The sequence below is a fragment of the Micromys minutus genome (genome assembly GCF_963924665.1).
Source record: "Micromys minutus genome assembly, chromosome: 4".
Lineage (NCBI taxonomy): Eukaryota > Metazoa > Chordata > Mammalia > Rodentia > Muridae > Micromys > Micromys minutus.
Genome location: NC_137973.1, coordinates 89,738,603 through 89,753,422, shown reverse-complemented (window position 1 = coordinate 89,753,422; position 14,820 = coordinate 89,738,603). Strand labels below are relative to the sequence as shown.

The window sequence follows — 14,820 nt, the reverse complement described above, 5'->3', positions numbered from 1 at the left end:
TTATATTTTTTTTTCAATAAAAGCACCTCCCAATGGTTTTCAAGTGAGAGACCAAAAGAGACTATAGACTAAAAGACAGATCTCTCAAGGAAGGGGAAATAGATAGCTATAGAAACAGATATGAGACAGTTGCAGCCCAAAGGAGCAGGATCACCTCCATCAGGACTCACAGCTTGTCCAGAGATTGCTGGGAAACCAGAGGAGCCACAGGAGCACTCTCCCTCCTAAAACCACTGATGAGTCTATGCTTCCTCTCCACTGACTACAGGGGAGAGAATACAAGGAAATCTCGGGAGCAGGTGCTGCCTGAAAATGGACTGCTCCTGCCAAAAGCCAGTGTTGGCCCACTGCCATTGAAACTCACAGACTACTCAGAGAGCAATCTCCCTCCTAAGCCCACAAACCCACAGACATGTAGGAGAGACAAGCTTCAGAGACAATAAGATCACTTAGCATCATAGACAACAAGATGGCAAGAGGCAAGCTCAAGAATCTTAAAAATGGAAACTAAGACAACCTGGCAATATCAAAATCCAGTTCTCTGACCAAAGGAAATAGTGGATAATCCAACACACCAGAAAAATAAGATTTGGACTTAAACTCATATGCCATGATGATGGAGAGTCAGGAGTAGCACATGAATAACTCCCTTAAAGAATGACAGGAGTGCCAGAACACATGTAAACAAGGAGACTCCCTTAAAGTGGAAACACAAAAATCACTTAAAGAGCTACAGGAAAACACAACCAAAATGATGAAAGAAGTGAAAGCAAAATAGAAACAATAGTGAAATTACAAAGGGAGACAACCCTGGAGATAGAAAACCTAAAAAAAAGATTAGGAGTCATAAATGCAAGAGTATTACCAACAGAATGCAAGAGATGAAAGAGAAAATCTCAGGGGCAGAAGATACCATAGAAAACACTGACACATCAGTCAGAGAAAATGCAAAAATAAAAAAGCTCCTAATCCAAAACATGCAGGAAATGAATGTTTTGACACATGAGAAGACTAAACCTAAGGATAATAGGTATAGAAGAGGGCTAAGACTCCCAACTAAAAGAATCACTAAATATCTTCAACAAAATCATACAAGAAAACTTCCCCAACCTAAAGAGTTGACCATGAACATACAAGAAACCTACAAAACTCCAAATAGATTGGACCAGAAAAAAATTTCTCCTGAAACTTAGTAGTCAAAACATGAAATGTTCAAAACAAAAAAAGAATACTAAAAGCAGCAAGGGAAAAAGGACAAGTGACATATAAAGGCAGACCAATCAGAATTACACCAGACTTCTCAATAGAGACTATGAAAGCTAGAAGATTCTGGAGAGATGTCACACAGACCTAAGAGAACACAAATGCCAACCCAGGTTACTATACAACAAAACTCTCTAACAACAAAATTAAAAGGAAACAACAATCACTATTCCTTAATATCTCTTAACATCAATGGACTCAATTCCCCAATAAAAAGACATAGACTATCAGATTGAATATGTAAACAGGATTCAGCATTTTGCTGCATACAGAAAACTCATCTCAGTGACAAAGGCAGACACTACGTTAGAGTAAAAGGCTGGGAAAAAACATTCCAAGCAAATGGTCACAAGAAACAAGCTGGAGTAGTCATTCTAATATTGAATAAAACAGATTTTTTAATGAAAAGTTATCAAAAAAGATATGAAAGGACACTTTACTCATCAAAAGAAAAATCTATCAATATGAACTCTAAATCCCGAACAAGGTTCCAAATGCAAGGGTACACATATTCATAAAAGAAACTTTACTAAAGCTCAAAGTATATATTGCCCCTCACACAATAATAGTGGGAGACTTCAACACCCCACTTTCATTCATGAACAAATAATGGAAGCAGAAACTGTATGGAGACACAGTGAAACTAACAGAAGTTATGAACCAAATGGATTTAACAGATATCTATAGAACATTTCATCCTATAACAAAAGATATACCTTCTTCTCAGCACCTGATGGTACCTTCTCAAAAACAGACCATATAGTCAGTTACAAAACGGGCCTCAACAGATATAAGAAGATCGATATAATTGCATGCATCCGATCACATCACCATGGACTAAGGCTGGTCTTCAATAACAACATAAACAACAAAAAGCCCACCCATTCATGGAAGCTAAACAATGCTCTACTCAATGATAACTTGAATTTAATGAAAATGAAGACACAACATACCCAAATTTATGGGATACAATGAAAGCAGTACTAAGAGGAAAATCCAGCTCTAAGTGCCTCCAACAAGATACTAGAGAGAGCATAAACGAGCAGCTTGACAGCACACCTGAAAGCTATAGAAAAAAAAAAGAAGCAGATACACCCAAACTCAAAGCTAAAATCAACGAAGTAGAAACAAAATGAACTACACAACAAATCAGGAAAAAACAGGAGCTGATTCTTTGAGAGGAATCAACAAGATTGATAAACCCTTAGCCAGACTAACTAGAGGGCCAAGAGAGAGTATTCGTATCCAAGTTAACAAAATTAGAAATAAAAGGTAAGACATAACAACAGAAACTGAGGAGATCCAAGACATCACTAGATCCTACTACAAAAGCCTATACTCAACAAAACTGGAAAATCTAGAAAAAATAGAAAAATTTCTATATAGATACCAGGTATCTAAGTTAAATTAGTACCAGATAAACCATCTAAACAGTCCCATAACATCTAAAGAAATAGAAGCAGTCATCAAAAGTCTCCCAAACAAAAAAAGCTCAGGACCAGATGGGTTCAGTTCTGAATTCTATCAGACTTTCATACAATACCTAATACCAATACTCTCCAAACTATTCCACAAAATAGAAACAGAAAGAACCCTACTTAACTAATTCTTCAAAGCCACAATTACACTCAAAGCTAAACAACACAAATCCTACAAAGAAAGAGAAATTCAGACTAATTTTCCTTATGAGCATCAATTCAAAAATAGTCAATAAAATTCTTGCAAACTGATTCCAAGAACACATCAAAATGATCATTCACCATGATCAAGTAGGCTTCATTCCAGCGATACAGGGATGGTTTAGTATACAAAAATTCATCACTGTAATCCACTATATAAACAAACTCAAAGGAAAAAAAAAAAAAACACATTATCATCTCATTAGATACTGAGAAAGCATTTGATAAAATTCCCTACCCCTTCATGTTAAAAGTCTTAGAAAAATCAGAAAAGCAAGGCCCATAACTAAACAGCAAAATAAATATACAACAAATCAGTAGCCAACATCAAACTAAATGGTGAGAAACTCGAAGAAACCCCAATTTAATCAGAGACTAGACAAGGCTGCCCATTCTCCCCCTACATATTCAATATTGTACTGGAAGTTCTAGCGAGAAAAATTAGAGAGCAAAAGAAAGTCAAAGGGATACAAACTGGAAATCCTAAGATTTCATCTTGCATAAGTCATAATGACTAAGATCAATAAAGCAAGGTCATGGTGACACATATGTGGACTAATGGAAACACTCATCCATTGATGATAGGAACACAAACTTGTAAAACCACTGTGGAAATCACTTTTGCAGTTCCTAGGGAAGATGTAAACCAATCCACCTCCAGATCCAGTGATACCAGGCTTGGGCATACAATCCAAAGGTCACTCACTCTATTCTACTACAGAGACACTTGATTAATCATATTCATTACTAACCTATTCATAATAGCTAGAAATTGAAAACAACCTAGATGTTTACTGATAGATGAATGGATAAAGAAACTGTGATATATTAACTTAGCAGTTAAAAAGGGGGAATCATGAATTTCACAGGTAAATGGGTGGAGCTAGAAAAAAATTAATCTTCAGTGAAGTAACTCGGATCCAAAGACAAATATGGTATGTATTCACTTATATGTGAATGTTAGTTGTTAAGTCATTGATAATCAAGCTTCAGTCTATAGGACCACAGAGCTAGAGAATAAAGTACTAGGGTAGAAGGATAGATGTCCCAGAAAGGGGGAATAGAACACACAGCCATGGATGGAAGAGTGTGTGTGTGTGTGTGTGTGTGTGTGTGTGTGTGTGTGTGTGTGTGTTGGGACTGGGGGAACTAGATTGGGAATTAGGTCAATTGGGGAAGAGGAGGGAAGTGAGGAGTAGGACAAGCAAGGGATCTGGGGAAGAACACCTAAAATTAAGAGCCATTTAAAAACCCAATATAGTAGAACTTCTTTAATACATACACATATGAAGAAAATCACCAAATAGTCTGTGAGACAGAGCCCCAACTCAATATCTCTCACCAACAATAAAGCTTACAGTACCAGCAATGGGTACATCTAATTGTGTTGTTGGTTAAAGGGGACCCATAAGAGCCACAAACAACCCAAGTTATTGCCAAGACTAAAATTGGTACCATTCCACAAATGATAATAAGATCCTACTGCTGAAGACAACACCACAAATCAACAAACATGAAGAAACATGGTGCCTACATAGTCTTCACCCCTATGTGCTAACATATTTAGTACAGGAAGTTACTCTATACACTATGAAAAGAGAAATGTAAATACTAACCAAGCCATAAACTCTTTGATCTTCAGTGGTGTTTTTACCTACAAGGTATGCTAATGAAATGGTGACATAAAGCTAGTATAGGTAACCAACCAATATTTGATTTGACTTAAGTATACTCAATGAGATGGATCCCATACCCAACACTGCTTGGTTATCCAAGAACCTGAGACTAGATAAAGTAGGGTATTATTTTAAATCAAACACTACTATTTTAAAACAAAACAACAATAAAATATAGCAATGACATTCTTATATATTCATAAATCACTGCCATGTTTAACCATCATCAGAGAAGCTACCTCCTAGAGCCGATAGGAATAATAAATAGAGACCCATTCCGCCAGACATTATGCTGAATGAGAGATATCAGAATATTTGGTTGTAAATAGTATGTCTCCATCAAATTCCTGCTTTAAGTTCTCAGAAAAAAATTGAAGACAATGTGAAGAGTGTAAAAGCCAGATTGGATGGAGAACAGTAAAGAAACAAGGCCTTCTAGATACAAGAGGACTAGCTCACAGAGGGTCTGCACCAGATGGGGTCCTGGAGCTAAAAGAAGTAGACCTGCACCCATCCCTAACCCAGAAGCTATCTCCAATTGCTATCAACTTGCATAAGAAAAATTAGCTTTTATCAAAGCAGTCTTCCTGGGGAAACAAAACATTCCTAAGGGCATTGCCGTGAGCCCAGCAGATAGACAACATAAAAGGTTCTGTCTCATAACATTAAGACATGTTTTGTTTTGTTTACCTTATAGGTCCTTTACCTAAGTCATATATTATGACTTTATATTTTGTGTTTCTATGGGATTCTTGAGTGTTTGAATGTGTGTGTCTCTGCATCTATATATATTTTCCTGTGCTTTTTCTTTCAGCCATTTTCTCCTTTGGTTGTTTTATCATATTCTGATTTATTTCTTATTTAACATATTTTTATTAGTATTCCCTCAATACCTGTTTTTTCCCTCTAAGACAAGAAGAAAGTGGATCTGTGTGGGAATAGAGTTACAGAGGAATTAAGAGGAGTTGAGGCAGAGAAATTCATAATCAGAATATATTGTATTAAAAAATTTATTTTCAATAAAAGAGAAAAAAAGAGCAGCAATACCTTTCTACAAAAGCATTACTTCTCTGAAAGAAGCTGCTAATGCAGTAAAGCTATAACAAATTTGGAGTTACAACTATATTGTTATTTCAGTTTTTTTTTCTTTTTAGTGTTTATTTTTTATTTTTGTAATTAAAATATAATTACATGATTTTCTCCTCTTTTCTCCCTCCAATCCTTCCCATATATCCTTGCTCTCTCAAATTCATGTATTTATTTATATACATATTTTAAATATAGAAACACAACCAGGTCAATTAATATAATGTTACTTGCATGTGTATGATTTCAGAAATGACCATTTGGTATTGGCTAACTATTTTTTTAACAAGAAAGACTATATCTCTTTGGTAGAATGGTGAAAGCAGAGGTAATTAGGCTTTGTAATGACATATCAATTTAGTACCTGAATAGTTGATTGTTGTCATCAAGGTTTTCTGATCCCCATCTACCTTTGATATCTTCAATCACATGATTCTTAAGAAATTTTCTCAACAGTTGAATAGTCTGTTGTCTTGTAACTTCAGGACCAAAATTACTATTACTTCTTAATAGATCATAAAGCCAATCTACTGCTTCAACTGCAGTAAAACAATTGCTATATTTTTTTAAATGTTGTCTATGTTTTCTTAAAGGCATTCCTACTCGAAAAGATGTGGTCACTTCATTCCACTGCAAAGATAAGAAAAAACATTTTAAAATATTATACAATTTTTATAAATATATAATTATATAATAATATTTTCATAATTACATAAATTAGAAAATATATAATGAAATCTCATTGATTTGGGTATGTAGCCAGTTATAGGCTAGTTTGGGATACATAAGGCCCTATCTCAAAATAACCAAATGGAATAAAGAAAATCATTAGGCAAAGATAATTCTTTATTTTACAGGTAATTATATTGTAAATACAATTGAAAAAAATAATCTTATTTGTACTACATAAATTCTTATCTCACAGATTTCTTATTTCTAATTCTTGTGTCAAAATAATATTTTATTTTAACAGGCTTTCTTTACTAAATATTCATTGGGCATTCCAATTACTTAGGAAACTTGAGAATGAAAAGTATAATGTTTCTATTTCTTAGTCAATGCAGCATTTACTATTAGTTTTTTAAATGTAATTAATAGTAATAATATGCTGGTAGCATTTATGCCAGACAATATATTTTTGTTCAGTTTCTCATTGTAAATCCCAGTTTTATAAAGATATCATCTCATTTTCATATAAGAAAAACGAAGCACGGATTGATAACTTGACCAAGATCATGTATTTAAGTCAATGATTTTTAACCTTCCTAATGTTGAAACCATTTAATATAGTTCTTCAGGGGATACCTAACTATAAAATTATGTCATTGGTACTTCATAACTGTAATTTTGCTACTTGATGAATTATAATATAAATATCTGACATGCAGAATATCTGAAATGCAATCTTTTAACAGGTTACAACCCACAGGTTAAGAACTGCTGATCTAAATGATTAACATAAATATTCAAACCTACATTTAAGTGGGCCTATCATTCTATAATTATAAGCTTATAATTCCAGAAGTTGAGGCATGAGCTTTGTTATGTTCAAGTCCTGGAGGAGACACAGAGTGAGTTCAAAGCTAGCCTACACAAGTTAGTGAGACCCTGACTCAAAATTAAAAGTAGAACTGAGGCTATAGGTTCTTATCACAAAATAAAATCGAAACAAAATGAACAAACAACAGCAAAGGGCAGGTTTAACCAACTCTGTAGAGAATCTGTGTTCAACTACTGTACTAGCCAGATAAGACTTCTGGCACGCAGTAATTATAATGTTGATGTGCTTTTAATGCCAGTTATTTAGTACAGTATCTCTTATGAAGATCGTTATAGTGCTGGGTATGGTAGCAAACGTTGGCGGATCTCTGTGAGTTCAAGAACAACCTGGTCTGCATGGTGAGTATCAGGACAGCCAGAACCTTATAAAGACCTACCTCTAAACAAACAAACAAACACCTATAATCAACATAGTATAGATAAAATAATAAACTAGTAAAAGAAATTCATTAATGAACTTATGCATATTTATGTAAAGAAAATCACTTATTTTTTAGATACCTTCAAATAATTTAACTGTCTAGATTTGAGACATTAACATTAGAACATAATGCATAAACGCATAACTTTTCAATAGAAAAAATGTTAAAATCAGATTATTAGCCTGATTGATAAAATTATTAATTATGTTACTACTGTGCCATATGTAAGATCGCAATATTGACTTTACACCTGAAAAACAATAACTTTAATTGTTTTCATCCAAAACGTCTTTCATTACTTACAGTCAAGAAACTTATTGAACTGCTTCACTATAGTAGTAAAGTGGCATGTGACTGCACTCAGACATCACAAAAACGTTTATATAGGCTTTCCTTAAATTTTACCTTTATTTCTTGTTTATGAATCTTTGTTCTTTCTTTCTGTACCTCAACATCCTCATATTTATACCTATCTTGTAATTAAAAAACCTTTATTTAAAGTATTTTTAAGTACTTGGCATTTTTGGGGTGTGTGTGCTTATGCTACTTTCATCTAAGATAGAAAATTTTTAATGTTACAGGACTAACTCATTATGGTATATTGCAGAACTTATGTCCATCCTTTATACTAATAAACATAACCAATACTACCTGTTGAGCAATAGAATAACAAGGTAACCATGCCAGAAAGAGTTTTTTTTTTTTTTTTTTTTTTTTTTTTTTTCTCCTAGTTCCTCCACTCACCATTTATGTGGCTTTAGGAAACTTCTTTCAGACTTAGTTTCCACAATGGTAAAGTAGGACCAGCATTTGTAAGAAGATAATTTGCTTGTTATTCTACAAACTACGACAAATTCTCATATAGACAGTATATTTTTAGAAAAATCTCTTAAAGTAAGTATGTATTGTACCACTGTTCCAATGTGGAAACAAATTAGGTAAATCTCTTAATGTAATCCAAATGCACAGCTCCAGTGATTATTAAAAGAGGTTACTAAAAGTATTCTGGGTTTAGGTTGAATAGTTCCTTCCTAGTGCTACTTATAAATTCTATAGGGTCAATAAGCCAAATTGTCATGTCTGACAGACTTGAAACTTTTAATTTCTAATTCTGAGAGGCTGTAAATTACACGTGAAAAGTGGCTAAGACTATTATGAGCATCAAGGGAAAGTACATCTGAGGAGTTATCTCGCAGAGTCAGAAAGTGGTGTAGCTTTGAGGCACAGCACTTTGGATCTGAAGCTGAGACACCAGAGTGGAGTGGAAGTTGAAGACGGGGTGGAGGTGGGGTGTACAGGAGCAGTCGCATTAGCTTCCCTCAGCACCTGTCTCAGAAATCTAGGCGCCTTGGGTCACTCGGTATACCAGATCCCTGGCTCTTCGTGAATCTGGTAGCTCTTAGTCCTCTCAGGAAAGTTAAGTCCTTCATATACCCAGGTCACCCAGGATCCCTCGGGAAACCTCGGCCTCCGATCCCTCTCTTCCACGTTCTTACCAGCTTGGTGGCCCGGTAAGGTCCAAGAGGAGCACCCTGTCGCTCCATGGTGTCATTGCCAGGCTGAGGCGGCGGAAACAGCTTGGTAGCAGGAACTTCTGTGGCTCAGAGTTGGTATCGGAACAACTGCCGCGCTGCTGATTTGAATATCTCGGAGCGAAGCTGATTGGTGGCGCCCTTGAGTCACATGATGCTACACGGCAGGGGTGGGAGGGGGCGCTGTGACGTGATCACTGCCTGTCAGGGTGGTACTGAGGATTGTTGAGCTGAGATCCAAAGGGTTTGTAAAGCGAGTGAACCGGACCTCAGCAGAAGCGATTCTTTCTTCTTGACTCTAGGGGATCTTCACCAATGCTAATATAAACCAAACTGGGCTTTTCTCGGACACTACACCCAAAAGGATGGCCTCTGTGTTTCCTTTCAACCTCCCTCCCTGCTTTTCTTTCTCTTTCTCTCACTCGTACTTTCAAATCCAGAACAAGCAGCTTAGGTGCCTATTTTACATATCAAAGCAGGCCTGGCTTGCAGTTTTTCCCTGCATCCTTCAGTCCCTACCTGTTACAGGGTAGTGCTGGCTTATGTACCATGTGCACACCAAATGTCTATATTTGCCCTATTTAAAATCGTTTTTATATTTTTTCAGTTAAGATGAATTATTATCATTTAAAAATCAGTTGTCTTCTTTAGGTGCTTCAACGCCATTCGAGTTTCCTCTGTTGCGAATTCTCCGTTTAGTTCTAACCGCCTTTTCTGATTGCATTGTTTGGTTTTTGATGGATAGCTTTTTGAGTTCTTTATATATTTTGAATATTAGCCCTCTATCAGATGTGAGTTTAATGAAGATTTTTCCCAGTCTGTGGGTTGCTGATTTGTCTTATTGACCATGTCCTTTGCATTACAGAAGCTTTCCAGTTTCATGAGGTCCTGTTTATCAATTCTTGATCATAAATCGTGAACCATTGGAGTTCTGTTTAGGAAATTTCCCCCTGTGCCAATGAGTTCAAGGCTCTTTACCACTTTCTCTTCCATTAGATTCAATGTATCTGTTTGTATACTGATGTCCTTGATCCACTTGGACTTGAGCTTTGTGCAAAGTGACAAATATGGTTCTATTTTCATTTAAAAAAATCAGTTGTTTTTAGCTGTACTGTTTTATAGGATCAAGATGCATACACATATGTGTTAGTTCACACCTCTGTAAAAATTTCTTTGACTTGCTCTTTTATCTGTCTTCTTCTAGGAAAGATAATGATTTATATAATAACAATGGCAGAAATAATTTACTCAGAATAGTGAAAACATTATGAAGATTTTGTTGTCATTGTTGAGAAAAGGCCACCAAAATCTGGAAATTAACTTGTATAATATAAATTTATAGGAAAAGGAACATTCTTTCAAACTACTTGACATTTATTTATAATTTCACATTATCTGCTTTCTTGTCTACATTTACTTACAATACCAAGTTTTTCTTTCTCCTTCTACTTCCCTTATACTTGCTTATGATCTTTAATATTATATGTGTATGTACGTGTGTGTATTTACTAATATGTGTATTTGTATATGATCTGTTTTTATTCACTTGTTAGCTTCTGAAAAGAGAATTTGTTGGAAAATTGGAAGAATATCAATCAGGGGGAATAGGTCTGTAAAGGTTTACTCTATGCAAAAAAAAAATTGTTTCTCAATTTGCCTAAATTTACACTGAGCACACATTCATGTTTTGTATAAGTTGTGAAGTAAATAAATCGATGATATATTTTCTTGATCACTATGATAACCTTAATGAACTATGTGGAATGGATAGAAAAGTTATGAAGCCTTTCTTTTGGGTAGGGGTTTGTTTAAGAAGGAAACACCAAAGCTGATTGTGATTTAGAGTAAGCCACACGGAGAGAGGGTGTTTAATGAGAAAAAGAAACAAAATCATGAGGCCAGGTAGAATGGAATATTAAGAGAATTTTAAAAGTGATATTAAGTTGTGCAGGCAAAGCACAACAGTTCAGGTTACTTGCCTTCTAAGAGCTTCACTTTAAAAGTTACAAATCTATTCCTGTTAATTTTGCTTCTGATATTAGTAACCATTTTTTCTGTAGATAGCTACAATGCAAGTGGAGACATTTATGTCTAGCTTTAGCTTACTATAGTTTACTATAGCTTACTATATCTACACAAACTGCATACAAGATATGTTTTGATTCTTGTTTTCAGAGATCAAATGTATTTTACAAAAATGTAAAGGACAACAAGAGTATATTAGACTTACAGAGGCATTTTCTATTTCTGTTTACCTAGTTCCTTTTCAAATCTACTGGTAATTTTGGGTGTTATTTCCTCTGTCTAAAGAAGTCTTTTAAAATTCTTTTAGAACACATTTGGTGACAACTACTCTTAAAATTATATTTATCCCTATTTGGAAATATTTCATCTTCATTTCTTGTCCCAGACCAGCTCGAACTCCCAAGAGGTCCAACCGGAGCTGGAGCAAGGATTGAAAGAAAAAGACAAGTTAGTTAAAGATGCAACATGACTTCGGCTAGATTTGAGGCTGAAGCCTTGTGGCTGAAGCAAAGCTTTTTTTTTTTTTTTTTTTTTTTTTTGGTATCTGTCCTCTTTTAAACCTTTTTAATTACATGCAAAAATGGTAACAACTGTTCAGAGACAGGGATCAAAGGAGTTAACAATCTTGGAGATCATGTGAAAAGGTCAGAGACAAAAATGGATACTGCTGTGCCTACATTACAAAATCCACACTGCCCTAAATTGCATTTCTAAGGATACTGCCTAGAGGTACAAATAGGTACGTACTTCCCTTTGCTGCATTCTATAAGGCCCTACCCCAAACTTCAGAAGTAGATGTACTTCCTTATAACCTTATTCTTAGAGCCTGCCTAGAGCTACAGATGTAGATGAACTTCCTTAAAGCCTTATTCTTAGAATCTGCCCTAGGGCTACAGATGCAGTTGTGCTCCTTAATAGCCCTTACAGGGTGTAGCACAGAGGCCTGATTCCTGCCTTGGCTAGCCCCAAAATGTCCTGGGATAATATTAGTATTACTCTGCCATCAACTGTTCAGAGGTGCCAAAACAGCTCTCCACAATTTCTAAAATAGTTTTTCTGTGTATATAAAGTTCTGAGTTGAGAATTATTTTTCTTCCAGGAATTTATAAATATTGTTTTACTTCCTTCTGGCCACAATGAGGTGACTTTAATTATCTGATTTTCTTAGAAACGGTACTTTATTTGTCTTGAGCTGCTTCAATGATATTTCTTTATATGTAGTTTTTAGTATTTGGAATATGATAGTTCTGAATATGTATTTTGCTTGTTTAGATTTGCTGCATTTCTTTGATCTAAAATGTGTACCTTTTCTTCAAATGTGGGTAGTTTTTAAATTTATTTACTAAATGAGTTTTTTTTAAAGATGATTTCTCAAAAGTTTTATCAATATATTCTTATTTCCATCTATGACTAGGATAATACAAAATTTAATTCTATTTTATAGCTTCATGAGTTCTGGAGGTTCTACTTAAATTTAAAATATGTATTACTTTGTTTTTTCTGTACAATGATCTGTATTAGCTGTTTTTTCATATCATTGCAAAATACTCAACAATATCAACTTAAAGAATGATTTCCCTTCCTCCCTTTCTTCTTAATTTTTTCTCTCATTCTCTTCCTTCCTTCCTTCTTTCCTTCCTTACTCCTCCTTTCTATTTTTCTTTCTTTCCTGTAGAGTATCTCAGCCTATGGGGTAGCACTATCAACATTCATGATAGATCTTCCATATTCAGCAAAATCTTGAAATGCTGTCATAAACATGAACAGAGATGCAGAACAAAACTTGACCATTCTAAATTTTTTCAGAATGACATAATGTATGAGAAGATGTAAAGAAACTTATTCTCACTGCAGATAAGATAATAGTGACAGACAAAAGTAACAATACTACCAAAGTCCAAATTGGTGAATTAATGAGTCTATTAGGATTACTAAAAGAAGTATGAATGAGTGAAGAGTTACTTATAGGAGCATGGAAGATTCAAAGACAACTGTATTTCTATGGATGATGACTCAGGAAAAGTGGAAGGACTTGCAGATTTATGAACAGATAAGAGAGTTTCCACTCCTCAGCAATTATTACTTCTTATATAACCTTAAAGAGGTAGGCCATTATGAACCTTAAGAGTTTTAGAAACTTCCTTAGAATTTTAAAGCCTTGATTTCCTGGGTCTTAATGAGACTCCTGTTACAACTTTCTGATTCTTAACTAGTCTTCTGTAAGGCAAAGGATACTGTCAATAAGAAAAACAGCAAACCACAAGTTGGGAAAAGGTCTTTACCAAACCTACATCTGGTAGAGGGTTAATATCCAAAATATAGAAAAAACTCAGGAAGTTAGACTCTAGAGAATCAAATAACCCTATTTAAAAATGAAGGACAGAGATAAACAGAGAATTCTTAACTGAGGATTCTTAAATAGCACAGAAGCACTTAAAGAAATATTCAACATCTTTAGTCATCAGAAATATGCAAATAAAAACAATCCTGAGATTCCACCTCGCACTAGTCAGAATGGCTAAGATAAAACCCAAGGGTTACAGCAAATGCTGGTGAGGATGTGGAAAAAGGGGAACACTTTTCCATTGTTGGTGGTATTGCAAGCTGGTAAAAACCACTCTGAAAATCAGTCTGGCAGTTTTTTGGTTATAGGACTACCTGAGGACCCAGCTATACCACTCCTGGGCATATAGCCAAAAGATGCTCTAAAATATAACAAGAATAAGTACTCCATTTTGTTCATAGCAGCCTTATTTATAATATCAAGAAGCTGGAAAGAACACAAATGCTCCTCAACAGAGGAATGGATATAGAAAATGTAGTATATTTACACAATAAAGTACTACTCAGCTATTAAAGACAATGATTTCATGAAATTATTAAGCAAATGAATGAAACTAGAAAATATCATCCTGAGTGGGGTAACACATTAACAAAAGAACACACATGGTATGCATTCACCAATCAGCAAATATTAACTCAAAAGAAGCTCAGAATTCCTATGCTAAAACTGAGAGGCCATATGAAACCCAAGAAGAAAAGAGGAGCACAACCAAGTATGGATGCTATAGTCCTACTTAGTAGATGAGGAGAATAATCTCTGTAAAGTAGAGGGAGAGAGGGATTTGGGAGGGAAAAAGGAGGGGCAGGGGGGAAAGGGTGGCTTGTATTGATATGGGACAACATGTGGGAGGTCAGGAATTTGAAATTAGGTGTGTAGCAGTGAGGGACGAGGAACTAGTGGTGGCCACTATAAAGTCCCAGATGCCAGGGACCCAAGAGTTTTTTAGGACCAAAGTGGTGAACATTAGCCAAAATAGCCAAATGGGGGAGATAGAATGTATAAAGACTATATCCTGTGGATAGGCAGGGCCCCTATAGGGATGGGGCTACCCAACCACCTCAAAATATTAATCCTTTGCAGAGTAGAGAAGAATACAAAGTGTAGAGAAGAAACTGAAGGAAAGTCATCTATAGACTGCCCCACCTAGGAATCCATTCCATTTGCAGACACCAAACCCAGACACTATTTCTGATGCCAAGACATGCTTACTGAGAGAAGCCCAATATAGCTGTT

The 14,820-nt window shown here is 35.2% G+C and overlaps 1 protein-coding gene across 3 annotated transcripts in view; it reads right to left on the bottom strand.

The window, feature by feature from the left end:
* DEPDC1 (DEP domain containing 1) overlaps positions 1-9,230 on the bottom strand; it is a gene marked incomplete at both ends in the record, with an annotated part of 32,329 nt that extends 23,099 nt beyond the window's left edge. For all 3 annotated transcript variants that reach the window (XM_080915313.1, XM_080915314.1, XM_080915315.1), the window contains 2 exons: positions 6,069-6,334; positions 9,183-9,230. In XM_080915313.1, coding sequence (XP_080771439.1) covers positions 6,069-6,334; positions 9,183-9,230 — 314 coding nt within the window. The remainder of the gene's footprint in view (positions 1-6,068; positions 6,335-9,182) is intronic.
* Positions 9,231-14,820: the final 5,590 nt, after the last annotated feature.